We start from the raw sequence: 24,784 nt of genomic DNA, 5'->3' as shown, positions 1-24,784 counted from the left end.
CATTGTGCCTGTTAAATTGTAGCTTGCAATGAGTTATGATGGTGATGATTTAAACCTCTGGCGAACCCAGCTGTGGGGGAAATGAGGATATGAGTCCCTAGAGAAAATGATTGGATGAGAATGGGCGAATACAAGAGGTGGGAGAAGAACTATTATTGTAGGGATGGTGGCAGGATGAGAGTGGGTTGTATTGTTCAGGAAATATACTGTATTTTTCGCCCTATAGGACGCACTTTTTCCCCTCCAAAAATGAAGGGAAAATGTGTGTGCGTCCTATGGGGCGAATGCAGGCTTTCGCTGAAGCCTGGAGAGCGAGAGGGGTCAGTGCGCACCGACCCATCGCCAGCCCCACAAGCTCGCTGTCTCCCGACATGGTTTGGAGGGTGGCGGAGGGCTTCCCCCTCCCCCAGCCGCAAGCTCCCAGAGCGATGCCGAAGCTGCCCGCAGCTTCGGCAGCGGTCTGGGACCCATTCTGGGGGCTGGGGTCGGGGGAAGCTTGGGCTTCCCCCTCCCCCAGCCGCGCAAGCTCCCAGAGCGATGCTGAAGCTGCCCACTCTGGGTCCCGTTCTGGGACGCACCTGGGGGGGGGGAATAATTTTTTTCCCTTTATCCCCCCCCCAATCTAGGTGCGTCCTATGGGCCGGTGCGTCCTATAGGGCGAAAAATATGGTAATCATTACAATGGATACAAGAGACTGCCCAGTAAAAAATATCACATCCTTAGATTAATGTAGTCTGGAACCATTCTGGTGTAACACCTTAATGGTTAAATTCTCCCTTGTCACCCATGATAATCTACTGAAGAAATGGAAGAAAAAGAATGGGCTACTCTGGTTGTGAGTAGAGGTGGATGGTGTCTTCAATGCATGTGTGTGTGTGTAAAACTCATTGTGCAGAAAAAGGGGTCTGGGTTAAAGGTGGATCTACATGGATCCTCCACTTTTTAAAAAATAACTCCAACAAATCCAGTGTCAAAACACATCTGGAAGGCATGCCTGCAGACTGGACTATAAAAAATGTGGATCCAACACTACAGCACCACAAAAACATGGATCCTCATGAATTCATATGATTTTTATAGTGAAACAAAATAAAAACACCATGATACTCTGCACCACGTATTTGTCTGTAGGCAGAACCAAAAAAATCAAGCATCCACTGTTTTGTGGTACCGCAATGGCCCAAAAACATGGTTAAAAAACACGGATCCGATCCTCATGATTTTTGCACTAGATCAGCCCGAAGTCACCAGATCAAACAGCATGGCCATGGGCACAGCATGCATCACAAAAATCACGGATCCATGGCTTCCTGGCAAGACAGTGGCCCAAAAACGTGGTTCTGAAGCACGGATCCTCATGGATCCTCACACTTTTTGCATTGGGCCACCCCTAAATCACTGTCAAATCACACATCATAGCCAGGGGCACAGCCTGCACCACAAAAAACTCAGATCCATGGCTTCCTGGAAACTCCATGGCCCAAAACCGTGGTTCTGAAGCACAGATCCCCATGGATCCTCATGCTTTTTGTTTCTACTTTCCAGGGACAGTCCTGGATTTACAGAAGCCATTCTGGTTTCTGATTTGATCCCGGAAAGTCCCGCTTTTCCTTCGGACCCCCCTATTTCCATCGGAGAAATGTTGGAGGGTGTGGTATGATATCCCTGAGAGAAACGTTGTGAGGACATGGAGTCGTGTGATCCTGGAGCCAAGAAGATCAAGTAACTATGCAACCTTTAGAAGGCAGCTGAAGGCAGCCCTGTATAGGGAAGTGCCCAATGTTTTCTTATGTTTTCATGTATGTTGGAAGCCGCTAAGAGTGGCTCCGGCAGCCTTAGTCGGATGGGTGGGGTATAAATAAAACAACTATTATCATTATCTTATTATATCATTAATATTATAATATCAAATATTATTATTGTTTTAATAATTTTAAGGTCGTAGATATATATAAAATAAATGTTCATAAATGTACCAAGCACACACACAAACACAAACCACGTGTCCGAAGCGCGCGCAGAAAAAGTCCTGAAACCATTTTGTCCCTCCCAAATTTACCTGTTCCAAATAGCACATTGAAATGATGGTTAATGGTAAAGGCTTGATGTTGTCGGAGTTTGCTAAGGCTAAGGCTAGCTTGGAAGATTTGATTTCTACCCTTACAGAATTTAGGCTTGCACTTTTTTAAAAAGTGGAGGATCCATGTAGATCCGCCTTTAACCCAGACACAGACACAGACACACACACACACACACACACACACACACACACACACGGAGTCCGTATTAAATTATTTTTCATAAATGTTCTTTCTTGAATTCCGCACGTTTTTCTATGGACATGGAACTCCCCCCCCCCGCGCGCGCGCCGTGTTTCCTCCGGCTCTCGGGGCCGCGCGCGCGCCCTGCGGCCTGGCGCCGTTGCCATGGCGACGGAGGAGCGTCGGTTGGCCTGCTAGCCGAAACCCGGCCGAGGCGAGGCATGGACGACGTGCGGGTGCAGTGGGTGGGCGACCGGCTGCAGAGCGCGCTGGGCGTGAAGGACGCGGCGCCCTTCGAGGAGCTCCTCAACCGCAACGACGGCGACGAGGCCGAGATCCTCCTGCGCTTCCTCAACCTGGGCGCCAGCGCCGAGGAGGGCGAGCCCGCCGCCCTCTTCTTCCGCCAGGAGATCCGCCTCGACGAGGTCGACGTCGAGATCGGTGGGCAGGGGGCCTCTGGGCGCGTGCAGAGGGCCTCGCCCCCTTCCCCGCTTCCGGCAGGGACCTCTCAGGAAAAGGCCACGTGCTCGCCGCCCTCCAGATATAGGCTGCAACAGCCCTGGAGCTGATGGGATTTGTAGTCCGCAACTGCCCTCCTTCTTCTTTGCCCCTGAAGGGACTCAAGGCGACTGATGGATGAAAGGGAACGGCTGCGCTACAAACGGGGGGGGGGGGAGCCAACAATTAAAAAACCAATTAAACATCAATGAAGTTATCTATCTATCCGGAGGGGTGCCACATTGGCTGTCCCTGGAATCCTCTCATGGCTCCTCCCTCATAGGAACATAGGAGAAGCTGCCTCCTATCAAGTCAGATAATTTGGCAATGCAGCCTAGTGTTGCCTGCACTAACTGGCAGTGGCAGCAGTTATCCAGGGTTTTAGATAGGGGGTCTCGGGACGGCACCTGCACTTTTCCTACAGAAAGTGTGCTCCAAGAGAGCCTTTGAGCATTTGCTGAGTGCCTTAACTCTCCGCACACAGAATGACCATAGCCTTGTGTGCCATTGCCTTTCATTTGCCACAAACACCTGCCTGTTAGAGGCAGAGAAATGATAGAGTGTCTCTGAGCATATACAGTGTGCCCTGATCCAGTTGCTGAGCAGCAACATCCTTGCATCCTTCCTCCGACATCAGTATCTTCTGCCTTGACTATGTAAAAGAGTTATGATATATATTTTTAAAAACCCTCCTGCATGTCTCAGAGTGCTTTCCCACCACTTTACTGTGATTTCCCCCAGTCTGTATCTGTACTGGAATTGTTCTAAAAATGTTTTTATTGTTTTATCGCTTGTTGTTTGCTGCCCTGGGCGCCTTTGTGAGGAAGGACCGAGTGTGGATTTAATAAATAAACAACACGGTCTTCAGTCCTTCCCTCATCATAACTTTCAGGTCCAAAGTTTCTTGAGTTTCTCCCAGGTAGTCAGCCCCAGCATCTTTGTTTCGGGATGTCAGAAATCACAACTGAAGAAAAGCTGTTCAGTTGTAACAATATAATACAATGTAACCATTATTTTATATATTCCAGGGCTCAGTTTGACTTCAGTTTGACTTCACAAACAATCTTCAAGTTTAAGCCCTGGCTCAAATTGTGCGCTCTGAATAGTTTTTCTTTCTGAACCTGCTAACTTCAAAGGAGAGGATTCCTTGATGGAGTCTCTTCTTACTTGGCTGCCAGTGGACAGAGGAGTTTCCTGTGTGCATTCAGAGTCCATGCAAAGCTCTGGACTGGGCTCACGAATCCAGCTTCGGTTTTTTGTAACTTCTGTATGATGCTTTTCTTTGTTTCTTTCTGAAACAGATGTTCCCTATGAAGAAGACGAGGAAGATAATCGTTCAGAGAAGATGGCTGTAGCGTCTAGCAGTTCAATGGTAGAATCAAGTACGTAAAGGAAACAATTCAGGAAAAGCCTCACTAACAGCTGGAGACTCAACTACAGAAAGAGTTAGAGTTAAATTAGACGTGTTTTAGGATCACAGTTTCTTTGTTTTTAAAAATGAATTGTGGGATCAGAAGGTATGTAGCACTCTGGAACACGGTATGTATCCAGGTAAGTGAATATAGGATAACAGTCTCTGGTTATAATAATAATAATAATAATTTATTATTTATACCCCGCCCATCTGGCTGAGTTTCCCCAGCCACTCTGGGCGGCTCCCAATCAGTGTTAAAAACAGTACAGCGTTACATATTAAAAACTTCCCTGAACAGGGCTGCCTTAAGATGTCTTCTGAATGTCAGGTAATTATTTATCTCTTTGACATCTGATGGGAGGGCGTTCCACAGGGCGGGTGCCACTACCGAGAAGGCCCTCTGTCTGGTTCCCTGTAGCCTCATTTCTCGCAATGAGGGAACCGCCAGAAGGCCCTCGGCGCTGGATCTCAGTGTCCGGGCTGAACGATGGGGGTGGAGACACTCCTTCAGGTATACAGGACCGAGGCCGTTTAGGGCTTTAAAGGTCAGCACCAACACTTTGAATCGTGCTCGGAAACGTACTGGGAGCCAATGCAGATCTCTCAGAACCGGTGTTATGTGGTCCCGGCGGCCACTCCCAGTCACCAGTCTAGCTGCCGCATTCTGGATTAATTGCAGTTTCTGGGTCACCTTCAAAGGTAGCCCCACGTAGAGCGCATTGCAGTAGTCCAAGCGTGAGATAACTAGAGCATGCACCACTCTGGTGAGACAGTTCGCGGGCAGGTAGGGTCTTAGCCTGCGTACCAGATGGAGCTGGTAGACAGCTGCCCTGGACACAGAGTTAACCTGCGCCTCCATGGACAGCTGTGAGTCCAAAATGACTCCCAGGCTGCGCACCTGGTCCTTCAGGGGCACAGTTACCCCATTCAAGACCAGGGAATCCCCCACACCAACCCGCTCCCTGTCCCCCAAAAACAGTACTTCTGTCTTGTCAGGATTCAACCTCAATCTGTTAGCCGCCATCCATCCTCCAACCGCCTCCAGGCACTCACACAGGACCTTCACCGCCTTCACTGGTTCTGATTTAAAGGCGAGGTAGAGCTGGGTGTCATCTGCATACTGATGAACACCCAGTCCAAACCTGGTTATGGGCTGCAAGAAGATCAAACCTATCCATTCTTAAGGAAATCAGCCCTGAGTGCTCACTGGAAGGACAGATCCTGAAGCTGAGGCTCCAATACTTTGGCCACCTCATGAGAAGAGAAGACTCCCTGGAAAAGACCCTGATGTTGGGAAAGATGGAGGGCGCAAGGAGAAGGGGACGACAGGGGACAAGATGGTTGGACAGTGTTCTCGAAGCTACCAACATGAGTTTGACCAAACTGCGGGAGGCAGTGGAAGATAGGCGTGCCTGGCATGCTCTGGTCCAGGGGGTCATGAGGAGTCGGACACGACTAAATGACTAAACAACAAATATTTTTAGGGGCTTAACTTGCTGGACTACAGCTCCCATCATCCCAGACTATTAGAAATCTGAAGGCTAGGAGAAAAGCTTTTAACGCGTAGACCCAGTTGAGAGATAGCAATTGCTGTCAAGTGTAGAAGTCCTGGCTTATAAGGACCAACATCTGGTTGCTTCAACCACTAATTCTTGGGAGATTCAGTTGCAGAGTGGTACTTACAGCCTTGGAGAAGCAGGGGAGATATTTCAATATTCAGGGAGTGGAGAGCCCCAGGCAGGCCTGAGGGCAAAATGTGGCCCTCCAGATCCCTCCATATGGTCCTTGAAACTCTTCCCAGGCCACCCCCACTCACTGGCTCTGCTTCACATCTTTAATATTTTTGCCTGAGTGGAACTGTGATAAGAACTCTTGCTTGTCTGGACGGAGAATAGAGAGAGGTGTGTGAGTATATTTAGAAACTAACCTAGTGTATAAAAGGGAGGCGGAATACATTTGTTGTCCTGCCCACTTTTGCTTCTGGCCCTGCTGGGATGTGGCCCTTGGACGATTGCCCAGAAGAGAGTGAGTAATCATTGTGCCATTATTATTTGCATTGTGTTTTAAATATAAGCTGCCTCAAGAACTTTGGTTGGTAGGTGGGACGAAAATCCTCCTAAATAAATGAATGAATTAGTAAATAAATATTGGCCATGCCAGCTGGGGCCAATGGGAGCTGGCCCTCACACTCCTGACTTCCCAGTATCTCGTCAGAGGTATAATGCTTCTGCACAAGGAGGCTCTATTTCGCTGTACTTGGGCCCCCTTGAAGGGAGCCCTCCCCCATAGCTCAGGTTGCATGATTGATATGTTGCACTCATGTTTGCCACTGACTTCTTATTCCAAATATTCCTTTTTTTAGAGAGAGATCGAAAAAGCAAAAGTTCTCTGCCCGAAGCTGGCGAGAAACCTCTGGTGGACCACACTTCTGCAGCTTCCCTTGCGTCCTTGACTGATATAGAGCATGAACTGGGTATGGGTGGTGGAGCAGTTAGGATGTATAAAGTAAGTGTGTTTGTCTTCAGTGCTGGCTTTCCATGGAAAAGTCAAAGCAAATAGGTCTGCTCAGTGTATTAGGAAACCTTGCACAGATGGGTTGTATCCAAGTAAATTACAGTAGACCCTCTGAAATTAATTCATCTAAGTTAGTCATGTCCATTTTGAATGGATATACCTTGAGCAGTACTATCATTGGATGCAACACATTCATTATGAATTCCATTGAGAAGCCCTTCATTTCATTTCCAGATAATTTCATAAGAATCTCAACCTTCAGGCTCATTTTCCATTTTCATACATAGTTAACATGTTCTATATAATTTTAAATATAATTTCCCAAAGTTTCATTATCTGGCAAGAGTTTTTCAAAATCACATTTTGAACATGAATAAAACAGCCAGAAGCATGGCATGCAAGATGACTCAGAAGTTCTCTGTTCCCCCCTCCAAAGTTCAGTTAAAGATATCCCAATCTTAGCTAAAACACAAAATATTATGTTAAAAAGCTTATGAATGTTACACTGGTCAGTATAGAATTATCCTTCTCTTTTCTACTTTGACATTTTGCAGACCTTCTATTTTGTGAGCTTTCCGTCCACTTGTATATGGTAGACTGCAAGCATGAATATACCTCTATACCATTTCTGTCCCCATTCCCATCTCTTTTGTCTTTTTACTAAAGTTATTTTTTTTAAAGAATGGCTTCTCACTTTTTATTTTCAGTCATGACCTACTTCTTGAATTTCTGAATAAATGCACACAATTGTGTGTGGTGTAGCACTCTGGAAACAGCTTTGCAGTTCTCTGGCCTGTGTAGGAACCAACCAGTCATGCAGGCACATAGGCAAAATGAGGGTTTTGGGTTTTTTGTATCGTAGGCCTTATTGACATATCTAAGCAAAGAAGACCCCAGGTCTGAATGGCATCCATCCAATTTTTTTTTAAAGAACTCAGATGTGAAATTGCTGAACTTATAATAAATTTCTAACAATTTTTTTTAACTTGCCCCCTGCCCTGCCTCCCTTTTCTCAGCTTGTACTTTTATTTCTTTCCCCTGTCTCTTGCTCCATTTCTGTTTCCATCCTGTCCCTCCTGCCATATCTTTGGAAAATCTGATGGGTAATTCTAGATTGCAGTTGTTGATAATGGATGGACAGGCATGTTTCCCCAGTCCTGCTTACATGCCTGTCAAGGCACCAGCATGATCACTGTAAACAGTCTTACCTCCTGTCAATTTGTCCCTTTCTATTTCAGAAAACCATAAAGCGGGAGGTTTATAACCTGTATTATCACATGGCTATGAACAACATCCCAGAAGACTTTGTGGAGACTGACATGGTGTATTTTCTCAGAGACACTGCAGGTATTTTACATGGAAGGAAGGCTAAGAAAGGAAGTTATGGTTAATAATAGATTAGGTTCTTTCCAGATGGATCCTATGAGATCTTGATCCACCTTCGAAACCTGCTGTTTTCAACCTGAGGAGCTCAAGATTTCAAAGAATATTTCAACAATATTTCAGAAGAAAAGTGGGTGTGATTTTGCTTAAAGGTGTCAATAAGTTTTATATTGCATATGTGGTATGGTCTGCCCAGGGGTGTAGGAAGAGGGGCAGTGGGGGTGGACCGCCCCAGGTGCCCTCAATGAGGGGGGTGACATTCCCAAGCCTACCCTGAGCCATTGGGATAAGGGGGGAGCTGTGCCACTTTGCCGACAACATTCCCCCCTTCCCCCTTCGTTTTGACAGCTTGGAGGAGGCTTGGGAGTCATGGCCGGGCAGTGCACTGAATATGGGCGGCTCGCTCCACCCCCAGCGGCAGGGCACGCGTGCCGCTCTGGGCACGTGAGCGGCTGTCCCGCGCCTGGGAGGACACCCTCCATGCCACTCCCCCCTTGGGAGCATGCCCGCCCTGGGCAGCGTGGGCATATGCTCCGCCGCTGGGTCTGCCCATTGTTCAGTCCCTTTTCAGTTCTTACCAGCCACACTTGATAAATGATTATTCCTCTGTCATTTCATCTCCTGTACAAAACATCCATTTTTTCAGTCCTGCCAGCCCTTATCAAATATAATAATTATTACAAGAATAAAAACAACAAAATGATTTATTTTTATTAACGCAGTATAACTGGTGGAGGTGTATCACATAAGCAAGAAATACAGGTCTCTGCTCCAACAAGTTTCTGGTTTTGAGGTTGAATGAAGGAGGGAGAGGCCAGGGTAAGAAGGGATAAAGATGGGAGCCAAGGCAAAGACACCTAACAACTGCTCCTCATGAGCCTCAGCTAGGAGAAACTTTCATATACAAATACATATCTACATCCCAGCTCCTAGAAATCAGGGATTCTAATTAATTACTTTGGGTTTTTTTAAAGGCTTTTTGTTGCTGCTGTTATTTAAGGTTTGAGGATGAGAAATTCTTGTGTGGCTACAGCTAATCATCCAGCAATCCAGCATTAGATCAGGAGTGGGGAACATTTGGCCCACCAGATGTTTCTGCACTACAATTTCTATTAGCTTTCCAGCCAGCATAGCTGGGAGTTATAGCTCAGCAACATCTGGAGGGCCAAAGGTTCCTTACACTTGCATTAGATTCTGATCAACTGCCACAATAGATAACACCAGATCTGTGTTATATGTTATTTTATAGGTCAGAGAACCCTGATTCCAATGTGTAAAGTCAGAATCCTACCTAGTTAGCCTATTGATATATGATTTCCAAAGGGTAGTTTGTGAACCATGAGCAGACCATCCTTTTCCTGAGTGTGTGCCTATGGTGGTATGTAATCTAAAGACTGGGTCAGAAAGTTTATCTTCATTCCAAGTAGCACCGGCTGCAGATTTATAATTCCCTGCAGTAAAAAATTAAAACATTAAAAATTAATGAGATAATATTGGAACAGCTGCTTCTTAAAAGTTTGTCAATGAAAGAATGAACACAAGCAAGAATGTATGCCAGTGGATTCATTACAGGTGACTACGCCTGTGTGGGAACTAGAGTACTGCGAATAGGTACTGATAAACCAGGCATTCTGTTCCGAAGTTTGCTAAAGTTGTCACTGTTTGTAAAATGGAGATCTATGGAAAAGAATAAATACATGGGTTGTTTGTTTGTTTTTAAAATAGGAACCAGTGTGCTAGTGAAGGCCTAACAATGTATTATGTAGTAGTAGTAGTTGTTTATTAATTACAGGTGTGAGGTGCCTCAATTTTTATTTAACCTTCTTTCCCCCACCACAATCTTGTACTGTAGTTAGACTTTGAGTAAAAAGCTCTCATTACCACCAGTGGAAGAGCTACACACTTTCCTAGGCATGTAGATGATCTTTGAGTGCGTTCCTATAAATAGTTGTACGGTATTAAGTTGTTGGAAACAATCCTGAGTTCATAACACTAGACATGCAGCTTAAATTATTTTTTATAAATAAAACAAACAAACAAACAAATAATATGCCTGCCCTTGGGGAGTTGGCATACCAGGCATAAAACATCTAGGCTAGGCTAGCTGGTTTTCTGTGTGCAGAAAGGAAAGCTCACCTGCTGTTTTTGGATGTAGTAGTGTCCCAGAAGGTACATGATCTTCCTGAACTTACCGGGAGTGTTGGGTTAAAATATTTCTTTAAACAAATCCTTGCCTTCTTTTGCTGCTTAGAAACCGTTAGTGAACCTAATGACTTGACTGAAGCGAAGGACGTCCTGCCTGAAGTACTGGAGTACGGCATACTGAATGGCCATACCCTCATGATGCTGAAGCAGCTTTTTGCACTGGTGAATGTTTTTGTTTGTTTTTAAATTTCTTTTTCAAAAATAGCTCCCCCACCCCTGAGACTGAGGTGCTGCAAACTCAGTGATTTTGAGTCCACAGGTTTTCTACAGAATTTAATGACTATTTATACAGAATCATAGAAAATGCATGTGATAATAGAAATCACTCGAGCTGTGAGGTAAAGGTAGTGGTTTCAAGAGAAGGAATAGCTGAATAAACAATTATCCTTCTGCATTCATCAGTCATAGCACATTATTAGTGTGGTGTGACAGCAATGGGGGAAATGCTTGCTATAGACCAGGGATGCCAATATGATTAAAAAGGGGGGGGCAGGTAAGCCCTGCCCCACATAATTGATTAGAAGATGTGGCCATTTGAATGGCAATGCCCATCACCTTTGGGGCTCAGCCCCCTGAAATATTTTATTGGGGGGCGAAGGGACCTTGGCCCCTAGGAGTTGGCTCCTGTGCTATAGACACTCCCTTCAAACCTCATACAGCTGCTACCACAACAAAATTTGAATATATTTCTGGTGACTACCTTATCAGCAACTCATTTTAGTGAACTACCATTTTTAGACGTAATTCAAAACTTGTCAGTTGGATATTAGCCCAAGCAGTCAGGAGTGGGTTTGAGAGTGAGTGACTCCAAGGTAAAGGTTTATAATAATTTAACCTTCATTTAAAAAAAAAATAGACCAGAGTTTACATAGCATTTAAAGTAGAAAAGCCCCCCAGATGATGGCATGTAGCTTTCTATGCTAACTGGTCTGTGTTGTGTGTTTGACCAGTGGTGACCTCACCATACTTTGTTGCAGAAAAAAAGTTTTTGGTTCAACCCATCACAAATGATGGAGAGAAACACACTGAGTCTCAGACAAAATAGCAAGAAGAAGCAGGAAGAGCCCATTGTTGACTCCTCCCCCTCCTGACAGCTATTTTATTCCAGGAAACTTCTCTTAAGCAAAGAAAAATGCTGTTTCAAGTTCCAAGCTCCACTTTTTAATCAGCAACAAGAAATGGTTTTATACAGAGAGGGAAAGACAGAGGCGTAGGAAGGGGGAGCGGTGGGGGCAGTCTGCCCTGGGTGTCATCGCTGAGGGGGGTGACATTCGGCATGTCACCTGCCCGCAATTCCCAAGCATACCCCGAGCCATCAATGTGTGTGTGTGTGGGGGGGTGACATAAAAAATTCCACACCAGGTACCACCTGACCTTGCTACGCCTCTGTGGAGGGACAAACAGGGTAAAACCCTAAAGTGATTTTTTAAAAAAATAAACCTGTCAGGCACTTGAAGAAGAGGGAGAAAAAGGTGGGCCGCTCCCCTGAAGAGAATAAGAAAGGGCCATCAGGATCCATAGTTTTTACGGGAGTGAAGGTAGGAAGAGTAGAGTTCATGGGGGGGGGAACCTTCCACTGACTGCATGCAGCCTAAGAAGACACCCTAGAGTTGCTTCTGTTGCACAAACTCTCCTGGAAATAAGCTCCACTGAACACAGTGGGACTATCTTCTGATACGTATTAGACCTATATCAACAATGTTGGGCTAGCTGTCCCCTCTTCCTCCAGAGAAGATGGATTGTCATTACTTTCACATATAGCAGCAGCTATAACTGGATCCAGTGGCAACTAGGATTGCCTGAGGCAATAGCTTTCTAACTTTTTGCTTTTAACTGTTTCAAAGTTACAAATGAATTTAGCCATTATATTTTAAATGAAAGCAAATAGAAGACAGTTAAACAAAACATGCTTGTATTTTCAGGTCTTTCTGCCTGCAATGTGTCATAACCAATATGATATGGATGAGTCCATTCCTCACCCAGAACCAGAAAAGGCAGAAGGTGAAGATGCTCAGCCTGTTGTGAAGAAAAAAACATCACCAGAAGCATTAGACAGCTTGCATAGCCTAAGGAATGAGTTCTTGATGAATATGCAGAAATTCCTAAGCCACATTCAGAGAACCATACAGCAGATAGAAGGTAAGTCTCAGTCTGATCTTATGTGGGCTTCTTAAAGCACGACTGGTTGGGTGGTGTAAATGTGTGAAATGGAAAAATGAGTTTGTATCCAGTTTCAAAACCAGCTGTTGGACATTCAGGAAGATGGATTTTTGGTTGCATTCTAATCTACCAGCACTGTTTGTGTAAAAATGGGCAGAGGTGCATTCTCCCTGTCCTTCACTCTCCTTTTTATATATTTTAATCTCTTCTCTGTATAAAGGGTGTGTTGGAGGAAATGCTTGTTAGTATCACCTAATTTCCCAGACACATCTGGAATACTGCAGTCGTAAGCTCAACAACTTTTCTGTCCGGATTTTCAGTGTTTGAAATATGGCAACCCTAGCTTCACCCAAATTTATTACCTTCACCTTTTCTCCATTTTTTGCTCTCTGGAGAAATTTAGAAGGTTCAAGAAGAGACTTGTCAGTATAATCTATAATGCCATGTCTTCTCTGCTTTCTGATGAAACCGACAAGCTAGGGAATATTCTTGTCTATTTCATTAATGATTGGGACATTTTTACTGTAGCTAATAATGTTTTCTTTCAACAGGGGAAATTAAGTTAGAAATGCCAACCATAAGCTTGGATGGTGATGTGAATGACCTTGCCAATGATCGGGATGTGGTTGATACACTGGAGACACTTGCAGCCAATTGGCTCATGTTAATATCCTCAGCAGATGAAGAGCTTCTGAAAAAAGTCCCCCAGGTAATCTCTTTCAGCATTCTGTTTTCTGAGTGGCCAGTTAGGTCTGCTGGGAAGCCCACAAGCAGGCAAGATGGTAACACCCCTTCTCCTGTGGTCTGTTCCTAGCATCTGATATTCTGAGGTTTATTGTTTCTCTGTCTTATTTGTCTGAGGATGGGTTAACATAGAAAGGCAGGGAAACTATGTGGTTGTTTTTTAACCAGATGCTAATCCCTTGAGTTCCTCCTTCAGCTCTTTTCCCACTTTCAACCAGGACAGCAACACTTCCAAGCAGCTTCTCAGCATTTTCTACTTCCTTCTTTTATCTCAAATACATCAAGAACACACTCAGTATTGCTGCAGACTTTCTGAGCTGCCAGTTGGTAATCCCAGATGTTTATTTCACAGATAGTGTTTCAGAGCTTCTAGGAGTGCTTTGAAACTCCTGGACCTCTTGCATCTCCAGCAAATGCAAAGACACCCTGATTTATTGCCCTAAGTCACTCTTGTATAGAACTCTAGCTTGTGCCAGGCTTCCTCAAAAGGGGAGGGTTTTCCCTCTTTTGCTTCTCTATGGTCCTGGCATGTAAAGGGGGACATCTTCTCAGCACTTTTCTGTCTACAGCTTGGTAACAGATGGAACTAGAGGAGGCGCTCACAGGACCAGCACCTGGTTAAAAACCTATCATACAGTTTCCCTGCCATATTAGGCAATAGCGGGAGTTAACTAGGAGTAGGAGTAACATTTATACCCTGCCCTTCTGACTGGATTGACTGACTGGCATCCTAATGGATGTCTTGTTCAACCCAAACCACAAAGAACTTTCATGGTAAGTGCCTGAAGCTCCTTTCTAAATGTAGAGGTTCAGTTTACTTTTCATGGTTTATGGCCATTGACAGATCTATTTCATTTGCACAAATTATGTCTTGCAACTTAGGACAGCTAGCAAAGTAGTAAGATAAAGTAAAAATACAATAAAAACAGAAAAATAAAAACACACATATAAACTAACAAAGCAGTACCGTATTTTTCGCTCCATAGGGCGCACCTGACCATAGGGCGCACCTAGTTTTTAGAGGAGGAAAATACGGGAAAAAAATATTCTGAATCAAATGTTGCACTAAACTATTTAAAAGAGCAAAGCGGGCGGCTCCTGTCCGCTTTGCTGCTTTAAACTGAGCCTCAGAGGAGGGTAGGAAGGGGAACCATGGCTTATCTAAGTCCAGTTAATAATGCTGAGCCTGACTTAAGGCCATCAAGATTAGCCTGGCCGTCTCAGTGGAAATCTGGGGAGGCTGGGGTGGACTTTCAGTGGTCAAAGTGTGGTTGTGTCTTCCTGCCCGGCATCTATTTCCTGCCCTCTTTCCCTCCTACACCCCCGCACCCTGCTTCGAGGGAAGGAAGCAGAGCCATGGATCCTCTGCTCACAACTGCAGTGGATTCCCTCCACTTTGAAGCAGGAAAGTGGGAGAGGAGCTGCTTACATGAGTGTAAGCTGCTCCCCTTCCACTTTGCTGCTTCAAAGGGGGCCCAGGAGGAGGGAATCCTCTGCAGCCGCAAGCAGTGGAGGATCCATGGTCCCTTTCCTTCCCTCCTCCATGATTGCTTTGAAGCAGGAAAGTAGGAGAGGAGCTGCTTACACAAGTGTAAGCTGCTCCCCTCCCACTTTGCTGCTTCAAAGGGAGCCGGGGAGGAGGGAATCTGCTGCATTTGCCAGCAGAGGATCCATGGTCCCCTTCCTTCCCTCCTCCGTAGTTGCTTTGAAGGAGGAAAGTGGGAGAGGAGCTGCTCCCCTCCCACTTTCCTGCTTCAAAGCAATCACGGAGGAAATCCGCTGCAGCCTCTAGCAGCGGAGGATCCATGGTCCCCTTCCTTCCCTCCTCCGTAGTTGCTTTGAAGGAGGAAAGTGGGAGAGGAGCTGCTTACAAAGGGAGCCCGGGAGGAGGGAATCCGCTGCAGCTTCCCCCACCTCCCGCAGATGCCGCGCGCTCTTTAAAGGGGCTGCGCGGCTCCTGCAGGCTTTTCTGGGAGGTGGGGGGATTCCCCCACCTCGTAGAAAAGCCTGCAGGAGCCGCACAGCCTTTAAAGAGGGTGCCACTCTTGGGGGCTTTTCCCCCAGGAGGGAGAAGGGACTGATGCGGCCAGTCAGTCCCTTCTCCCTCCTGGAGAAAAGCCCGCAAGAGCGCACGGAGCTTGTGTGCGGCTCTTGAGGGCTTTTCCCGCCTGCCTCCCCCCTGCATTCGCTCCATAGGACGCACACACATTTTCCCTTGCTTTTTAGGAGGGAAAAAGTGCGTCCTATGGTGTGAAAAATACGGTAATTGTCCAAATAGACAGTAAAAATAAAAAAAAACTGCTCTCGAGTTAATATTATCAGTTCTTAAAAGCTGATACCTAAATGATACTATCAAGTGGTCCAGTGGGCATTCCAAATTTGAAGAGCCGTAGTTATACCTTTTCCAGCTCCATGACCTTCATTTTCTGGTTTTATTTCTTCCATTTTTGAGGTGAAATGACTAGAAGTGAATATGTCTGTATGTATTGTGTAGCTCAGGGTGGTCAGACACATGGCCCATTGGGTTGTATGTGGCCCTCGAGGCTATTTTTGGCGGCCCTCCAGCTCCCCAGCCTCTACCTCTGCCAGGACAGCCCAGCCAGGCTGGTGGCCCAAGGCAGGCTGCTGCTGCTCTTCTGCTGGAGGAGCTCTGTGGAGCCACCAGGCTGCGCTCTTGAGCCCACTTGGGGCATAGCTGTGTCCCCAGGGCTCCAGAGCACCAGAGCCCCCCAGGAAGCAAACAATGCAGAGAAGAAGTGTGGAGTGGGTAGATATCTGTGTATGTTTCAGTATGGAATACAGTGGTGCCTCGCAAGATGAAATTAATTCGTTCCGCGAGTTTTTTCGTCTAGCGAATTTTTCGTCTTGCGAAGCACGGTGTCGGAAAAGTTTTGGAAAAGCTTCAAAAATCACCAAAAACCTCAAAAAATGCTACCACACCGCGTTCTATGAGTTGCTCCTCGAAGTCAAGTCACAACTTATTAACGGTGTTAAGAAAAAGGAAACAAACTTGCAAGATGTTTTCGTCTTGCGAAGCAAGCCCATAGGGAAATTCGTTTTGCGAAGCAGCTCAAAAACCGCAAAACCCTTTCGTCTAGCGAGTTTTTCGTCTTGCGAGGCATTCGTCTTGCGGGGCACCATTGTACTTTGCTTTCTTTTTTGTAATACAGAGAAGTTTGCGCTTTAGGTGAGTGTCTGTGAACAAGTGTTTTCAAACATGAACTTCATAAAGTCCAAAACTTGAAACAATTTAGCAGACAATTCACTTGAGAGTTGCCTGTGGATGTCAACAATTAACCTCAAGGCCTTGATCAACTTATGAAGAATTCTCTAGCTCAAACATCTCATTGATGCCTGTGTTGTTAACAAAAGCGCATGCATCTGTTTTGTATTAAATCTGTGTAATCAATAAATATATTAAATTGTGTATTTAATTCAATATATTAATTTGTATTTAAATATTTATATTTAATTATATACATTAATTGTGTATATTCAGTAATATTAACTATATTGCAAACATTTTAATTTACGATATGGAAATTTAATTTTGTGTGTGGCCCCCAGGTTCTGTGTCAAAGGACTTTTGTGGCTCATTTGGTTTGAGAGGTTGGACCACCCTGTTGTAGTTGTTTTACTATACAGCTTGCTTCCCTGTGTGCAACCGGCTGGACACAAAAATGTTGCATGGGTCCATGGGAAAAACACCCTGCAGGCTTACTGATCAGAGTTTGTGTGATGTGTCTGCCTTTATTCCAAAGTACCTGGTCTCATCTTAGTTCCTTTCATCCTCAGGGGAATGGCCCACTAGCTGAGATTGACCTGTGGCGAGAGAGAAATGCTACGTTGAGTGCCCTCACTCAGCAGCTCAAACTGCCATTAGTCAAAAAGGTCTTGGAAGTGCTCACGGCGGCTAACATAGCAATTGTGGATAGCTTGCAGATAGTCATAAATGAGCTCTGCAAGCACCATGTGGAGGCAGTTGATAATGTGAGGTTCCTTTCTACTCTTGAACGACACCTAAAGGTAGGTTTTTATTAGCTGTATATGTAACATTCAGTAGCAGCAGGGCACTGTCCAACAATGTCCAAAGGTTTTGGATACAGAGTTCATAATTTTTTAACACCTCATGATGACTCATTTGTACATCACAGTAAGCCATAAAACATACTTTGCCATACATGCCCACTTTGCTCCTGTCTACTAGCAATGAGAGGAAAGAAGTCACATTCCTCTGGCTTGGTGTTATGAGCCAACCAGGGATTGTGGTTTGGCTCCCTCCAAACAAGCTATGGCGGCACACCAAGGTTTATTCTTGGCTTACTAGTCGTGCTTTGTTTAAGCAAAACAAACCACAATTCCTGGTTTGGATGTAATGCTAAGTAAGCTATGGTTCATTGTTTGCTGCCTCTGCATATTCATGGAGGAGCAAAGAGGGACTGCACAGTAAGCTAGGGTTAATGGCTTATTGCAGAGTACAAACACAGCCAACAACACTCTATTATCATCTAGGAGCAATAGCAGCTGCTTCTTGTAGCAAAGGGCCTTTGTCTTAAATCATTGGTGCTACCAGAAACTGAATCTAGGGCCATTTGCTTGCAAACCATCTCATGTATCACCTCTAAAAAAACAACAACCTGGAGATGCAATTAAGGGTACCAACAATTCCCCCCCCCCTTTTATGTATTGGAATAGCCTGTGTCACTTTCTGGACAGAGTTTGTAAATAGTGACAACAGCATTAGAGACTCAGAATGGTGCAGCCAAGCAGCCCCAAGGCTGCTCAAATCCTTTAGGAGATGAAATAAGGAGACTTCCTTTCCCCCCGAGTAGTGTTCCTGATCAGGTACCATCTTGGATATGTTTAATTAATTCAGTAGAGCCTTTCTGTTGGGGGCCCTTAGTGACCCTACTATGTACTCCCTACCGTTTCCCTTTTCATTTCTTTGGGCTGTACCTCATTTTATAGTTCCAAAAACATGTGTCCTATTCCTTCATCCTTTTTTTTTTTTTTACAATATTTGCCATTGACTCAACAGAATTTAACACACGGCACTGGCTTCAACATTGTCTTGGATACAATTCCCTCACTGATGAATGCCTTGAGAATGGTGTGGATTATTTCACGGCACTACAACAAGGATGAAAGGATGATCCCCCTAATGGAAAGGATTGCCTGGGAGATCTCGGCAAGGGTCTGCAAGGTTGTGGATCTACGGACTTTGTTCAAGTATGTGGCATTTCCTTCTGTAAACTAAGCTAAAGTCTTGTTCTCAGGACCTTGCACCAGTTACTTTGCTCACCCAGGTTGAGTGCAACTCCCTGCAGATCAGGAGCCATCCTCAGGAATGTGTGCTGCAGTGTAAATCTGGTTTTTCATCACTTACCTGCCTCATCTCTAGACCATTGTTTAGAGTTACACCCACTGCATAGCACAACATGCCATTTTTTGTAGTGCCAGGGTCCAAAGGTTATTCGTTTCTATGATGAAAGGCAAGAAATACATTGAATCTTTTGAGTGTTGAATATGGCTGTCTTTTCTTTTTGAATTTTGCATCAATTTTTTTGTGCTTTTTTATGGGCTCATAGGGAAGACAGGCAGCTTGCAAAAACCAAAATGATAGAAGCCAAACGGACTCTTGAAATTTGGAAGGAGTCCTATTTTGACATCCGTGCCAAAATTGAAGCTTCAGGAAGAGACGCAAGATGGGAATTTGACAGGAAGCGTTTATTTGAAAAAACTGATTATATGGCCATAATCTGTCAAGACCTCTATAACATATTGCAGGTAAGAGCATGCATGAATTATTGAAGAGTAGTGTTTTCTTTACATCATTGTTGAGCCCAGTCTAAGGTCTCCTAATGTGTGCTGGAGTTTCAAGACACACACAGAGCTCCAAAGACGCACAGGCTTTCCTCACATCTTTTGAGAGCCAGTGTGGTGTAGTGGTTAAGAGCGGTAGTCTCGTAATCTGGGGAACCGGGTTCGCGTCTCCGCTCCTCCACCTGCAGCTGCTGGGTGACCTTGGGCCAGTCACACTTCTTTGAAGTCTCTCAGCCCCACTCACCTCACAGAGTGTTTGTTGTGGGGGAGGAAGGGAAAGGAGATTGTTAGCTGCTTTGAGACTCCTTAAAGGGAGTGAAAGGCGGGATATCAAATCCAAACTCTTCTTCTTCTTGCACAAGAGCAATGACATTCATTTACTCCTTGTGTGGACTCAGAATTTAAAATTTCACTTTAACAAAGCATCAAGGAGAGCTGGTGTTTTTTTGTTTTGTTCTTTATTAGATCACTGATGGGTTTGCCCCTCTGAGCTCCTACAAGTGGGATATAAATTTAATAAAATAAATGAATAAATTGGCCAAAACTGATGGCTGGAGTCTGGACTCCATCTGCAGCAAAATGAGGTGCTGTAAGGCTCAGGTGATAGAATAACTTCAGACTGCAGGGGGAAAATCACATTTCTTAATATTTCCCTACATGAGAAACTCCCTGCAACACCACCCCAAACATCTGAACACTGGCTTCCATTCATTTCACTGTCCAATATTGGCTTCTCTCTTGAAACATGTTTTATTGGGCCACAACTTTGCTGGCCTCTGGAATGGCTGCAATATACTCTCTTGCATTGCCCTACATATGTCCATGTACTTGCTTTGGTCTGCAGAATTGCTACAATTACAGGTGCTACATAATACTCATTCTCTACTTGCAATAAATTGATCTATTAGTTTGGCAGCCCCTACACTTTGGAACTCCCTGCCTGTTGACATGCAGCAGGCTCTTTTGCCATACTCCTTTCGGTGCCTGCTTAATCCATCTTTGTGTGCTGGCAAGCCAACCCAGAAATGTAGAGTGTTGACATATGTTTTAATCCCTTTTTAGCTTACTGTTTATTTTAATTATCTTCTGTTTTTTTAAAAGAGTGAATCACTTTACAGGTTTTATTACAATCAAAAGGTATATAAATTTTGTTAAATGAAGTGCATTTGTTATTATCTAATCTGTACTTCCTTTTTGTTGTCATAAATATACTTGTGCATTCCTCTCCCACCTTCTTTTCCCTTGTATCCCATCCCCTTCTCCTTTTCTTCATTACATAGTTTTAAAAAAATCAATAAAAACATTTCATACAGTTTGTAAGGATGCAATTTTTTAAAAAAAATCATGCGCACACACACAAAAAAACCCTCCCTAGAAGCAGAAAAGGAGCCCAGCAGGCAAAAAGGATAGGCTAGTTTCTGTTTGCAGTAAGTTTTTTTCTTTGCTTGGGAGAGTGCTATTCCTTACCTGTTGGCTGAGGTGATACAATTCATTCAGTCACCACTTTCTGCATCGTGTATAGACCTAGCTAGACCTGTGCCTGTGCTTCAGGATCATTTGTCTTGCTGCTGAAACAACTTCTTAGTTACTTCAAGTGACAATTTCACAGCACTCAGACAGTTTTTGTCAGCTGCTTGATGGCCGATCCTTAACCAGAAACTCTCTGGGTTTCTTGTCTGGCTTCTCAGACTAGCTCAGTTCCCATCTTCCTTTCTGGGAAAAATAAAGCACAAATTGAAAGCCACTAGAAATTATATCTGCCTACACATCAGCTTTTTTTGTACCCTGATAGGTTATGGAAGAGTTTTACAACATCTTTGGTCCTGAACTGAAAGCTGTCACTGGGGATCCAAAGCGCATTGATGAAGTCTTGCGACGAGTTGACGGTCTTGTCAGTCCTATGGAGGTTCTGACCTTTGAGCCTTTCAACATCAGATGTGCAACTCAATGGAAGATAGTTATGGAGGAATTTAAAATGGAAGTTTTGGTAAGGAGCAGAAGCTTTGATTTGTATTTTTCTAGCTACTCACTAGAACTTCTTGTCTCCCTGCTAGAACCCCGGAACAATAAGAATTTGACCTACAAGCCCCTTCAGTCCTTCTATGAAGTGATCTGTGAAAGAGCAGTTTGCATTTAGTATGGCGTTTGGAAGCCTGAGCGGTTATTTTATTGCATTAGGACTGCCTGCCATGCCTGCCATTGATAAATGAGAATGCCCCCCTTGTTAACTTCCCTTTCTTAATTTTTAGGATATAGAAAAAGAAGCAAAGAGCTTCATTGATGATTCTTTTAAGACTCTTCGTTCAGCAGAAGCTGCTTTTGACATGCTCTTAAACTTCAAACACATCCGCTCTCGAGAGGCCATTAATAAGCAGATGATGATGAAATTCAATGACATTTTGGCACAGTATTGTAAAGAGGTATTTGCTGTTCCTTTCCAGCCATGACTCCTTAGATCTTTTGGTGCCCTTTGTGAAATAGCATCTCACCTCAAAGTTTTATGCAGGAGCTGCTGAGACTGGTGACTCCCTTCTTATTCCCTATCCTGCCTTGCATGTTAAGCAGTAGCACTTCTCTCCCCGGGTAAGCACCAGCTACCTGCTGTGTTGGGAAGCTGGGAAACAACAGAGCCCCACCCAAGCTGCTTTGCAGCAACAGCCACGGATGTTGAGGCCTCCTTTCTCATAGCTGCATCAATCTTAAGGACTCCCCCAGTGGTGAGACTGGTCTTGATACCATAATAATTAACAACAGGGGTGACTTTCCTGGATTTCTTTGCTCACAGGGAAGTAGTCACCCTTTGTTTGTTTGTTTAAAAATCACATTAAAGCACTTCTTAAAAACTAGTATTAAGAGCCTATGAGTGAGTGGTATCTCTTGTTGATATAGATGACATAGGCACAATTCAAATAGGCACTGAGACACTCAAGCAACTACACACACCTATCAAAATGCTCTGGGACTCTGTCGGGGGGGGGGAGTCTTGTTTCTCTACTAAGAGTAACTGAGGGGTTGCATTTTGGGACAAGACAGTTCCTCTGCAGCAACAGCATGGCACAAAAACTTCTGAAGATGGTGATTCCCCCCAGATCTTTCCCATAGTGTATGGGAAATGGTCAGTTCTATTAACAGAATTTTGAAATCCCTTGGGCCTAGGTTATATATTGTAAGGTACTGGGAGGGTGTAGACTCTGCCACCTTAACTCCTGCCCCACCAGTGCTCAGCTACCACTGAAAACTGGGCAGAGTGAGCTCTAGGCTCTGTAGGTACCCTCCAAACTGCAGTTCTAGCTAGTCCGTGTCCACCAGGCTCAGTGCTTGCACTTCAGTCTGAGCAGCTAGCCTCTAGGTTGAGGACACTAGGTTCTGGTTCCCTTTCCCTAACTGCTAGCTTGGATCTTGCTCCCTGCCTAGCTTTGTCTACTCCCCTGACTTTGGCCCTCCTGATCTTTGTTGGATGTTCTGGGACTTGTCCCAACCTGTTTTGGACATGCAGCTACTTCTGACCCCATTTGGATTATGAGGTGACTCCCTCACTTCCTGGATCTTGGCTGCCTGAAGCCTGAGCCTACTGAAATCTGACATGTAGCATCTTTAGATGTTGCTAATGATGAAACAAAGAATTTTGCCTAGTAAGATGATAAATATCTTTTTTTAATTCACAGGTTGAGATAGTTAACAACATATTCGTCAGTAACCTTTCCAACCCACCTTTATGCAAAAACCACCCTCCAGTGGCAGGAGCAATTTACTGGGCACGAACTCTTTTCTACCGTATAAAGCACACCATTGTTCGATTCCAAGAAGTAGAGGAGCTGCTGGCTAGTGAGCGTGGAAAGGAGGTGGGCTGGAGTTTTGTTACTAGTGAATAATAATGCACATTAGTATATATCAGAAACAGCATTTCAGTGAACTGGGAAGTTCAAAGTACATTGTTTTGGGATGGGAAGTTGCTGAATAACATTCTTGTTTTCATTTTTCAATATTGTTCTGTAAGCTGCTCTGGGATTTGCTTTGGGATGTAGAGCAAGACAGAAGAATGTTCAATGAATAAAAATGAAAAGATGAACTGCAGAAAGTAAAAGCTCTCTTGTCTGACCTGGGGTATTTTAGGTGAAACAAAAATATCTTGAAGTGGCAAAGAGAATGAAAGAATATGAAGATTTGAAATATGACCAGTGGAGAGAGAACACAGAAGATAAACTCCCTATTCTATTGAAAAAAACTCTCCTTGCTAAAGTTCATCCTTCTGGAGCTATTATTCAGGCTAATCCAGAGACCCGTGAGCAGGTGGCTATAATTTTTTTCTTATTCCAGCCCTTTGCATATCCTTGGGAAGATAAGGATCTTGCATAATAATTTTCAGTTTAATAAATTTCTGTTTCTATTTGGCAACATTTCTTTCCCCTTTTGGTTTATGTTTTGACACATTGTCCTCCTTTCCGTGGTGGTTGATCTTCTGGGATGTAGAGTCCACGTACTGAAGAGATGGACACTGGAGAGAAAACTACTCGTTTCACAGTTAACTTTTCTCCCAAGCTTCGAGAGATAATCAATGAAACAAAATATATGGAACAACTTGGATTTCCAGTGCCTGAAATAGCCAGGAATGTGGCCCTTCAGGAGGACAAATTGCTTAGGTAAGGATATCATGTGAATCTGCTCTTGTCAGAGTACATGGCAAGGGTGAAGCTGTTGGTTCTCCTTCATTGGTGGAGAGCATTCTGTTGCAAATCATTCCTCCTGTTTCCTCTGGTAGAGTCAAGCAAATCGGTAGACTTTGTTGCTTCAATTGGAAAGCAAAGGGTGGAAAGCCCTTTCAGTTCTGGTCCTGCCTGCTGAGTGCTCACAGGCTTAGAGAGGAGATTTCCTCCATCTTTGTGTTTTTGGCTTGCTGCTTGCTCAACTCAGTAGCAGGTTGGTCTTGGCAGGAAAGGCAGAGATTCACCTCTTTGATGCTTTCAACTGTTGTTCAAAGGGCAGGACTGGCCCTACTACTAGGCAGAGTGGGCGTCTGCCTTGGGCAGCTGGTTCTGATGCATTATTTGTTATTGTTCGTATTTATCAATCACCTTCCAATTAAGTTCCAAGGCAATGTACAAACTATCATTAAAAAAATAAGTCTAAAAATGGCATGAGGAAAAACCAGAAGGCAAATTTAAAAACAAAACAAAGTTGACACCCATGACATTTTCTGTCCAGCTGAGAAAGCCCATGGAACAAAAAAAGTATTCAACTGTTTCTAGAAAGTGCAGATTGTGACTTGGCAGGAACGCTAACCTACAGAATAGGGGCAGCCACACTGAAAGCCCTGCTCCAAATTACTGTGGAGCAGGCTTCTGGTATCTTTCCAACTGGAAGGAAAGAGACCTATGGGATATAGAAGGGATAAGGTCATCACTCAGTGTGGGGCACCATCATATCCTTCAACTCAGGCAGCAAAATATATTGGGCTTGTCCTGTTGAAGAAGTAATAATAGCTGCTCCCAACTGTCACCAGAAAGGAAAAGATGGCTAAGTACTGCACACAATGTAATGTCCTTAAGAGTCACTGAGAATTTTCAAGGGGCAAGGTAGCTTCCAAGGCCACTTAGGAAAATGAAGGGCTGAGTAGAACTTGGTCAGGTAGCATACACTGCACATGGAATGATGATGATGATGATGCACATATGAATGGGTTGCTCCAGCTACTCTGGGGAGATTCCAACAGAGTATAAAAAACATAATGAAACATCAAACATTAAAAACTTCCTGATACAGGACTGGCTTCAGTTTTCTTCT

The 24,784-nt window shown here is 44.4% G+C and overlaps 1 protein-coding gene across 2 annotated transcripts in view; it reads left to right on the top strand.

Annotated features, from left to right (window-relative positions):
• Positions 1-2,443: 2,443 nt before the first annotated feature.
• Positions 2,444-24,784, top strand: part of DNAH10 (dynein axonemal heavy chain 10) — a 126,070-nt gene continuing 103,729 nt past the window's right edge. The window contains exons 1-15 of one of the 2 annotated variants that reach the window (XM_081174416.1): positions 2,444-2,703; positions 4,062-4,142; positions 6,537-6,679; positions 7,927-8,035; positions 10,323-10,438; positions 12,199-12,415; positions 12,988-13,145; positions 16,976-17,206; positions 18,219-18,409; positions 18,769-18,967; positions 20,796-20,990; positions 21,253-21,423; positions 22,669-22,845; positions 23,117-23,293; positions 23,474-23,643. In XM_081174416.1, the coding sequence (XP_081030542.1) occupies positions 2,484-2,703; positions 4,062-4,142; positions 6,537-6,679; positions 7,927-8,035; positions 10,323-10,438; positions 12,199-12,415; positions 12,988-13,145; positions 16,976-17,206; positions 18,219-18,409; positions 18,769-18,967; positions 20,796-20,990; positions 21,253-21,423; positions 22,669-22,845; positions 23,117-23,293; positions 23,474-23,643 (2,555 nt within the window). In that variant the 5' untranslated portion in view covers positions 2,444-2,483. Of the gene's footprint in view, positions 2,704-4,061; positions 4,143-5,963; positions 6,076-6,536; positions 6,680-7,926; positions 8,036-10,322; positions 10,439-12,198; positions 12,416-12,987; positions 13,146-16,975; positions 17,207-18,218; positions 18,410-18,768; positions 18,968-20,795; positions 20,991-21,252; positions 21,424-22,668; positions 22,846-23,116; positions 23,294-23,473; positions 23,644-24,784 lie in introns of those variants that run through there. The other variant, XM_081174417.1, reaches the window with a different exon arrangement.

This window comes from Podarcis bocagei, assembly GCF_964188305.1.
Source record: "Podarcis bocagei genome assembly, chromosome: 16".
Lineage (NCBI taxonomy): Eukaryota > Metazoa > Chordata > Lepidosauria > Squamata > Lacertidae > Podarcis > Podarcis bocagei.
Note: the sequence above shows the minus strand (reverse complement) of the source record. Positions and strands in the feature narration are given on the sequence as shown.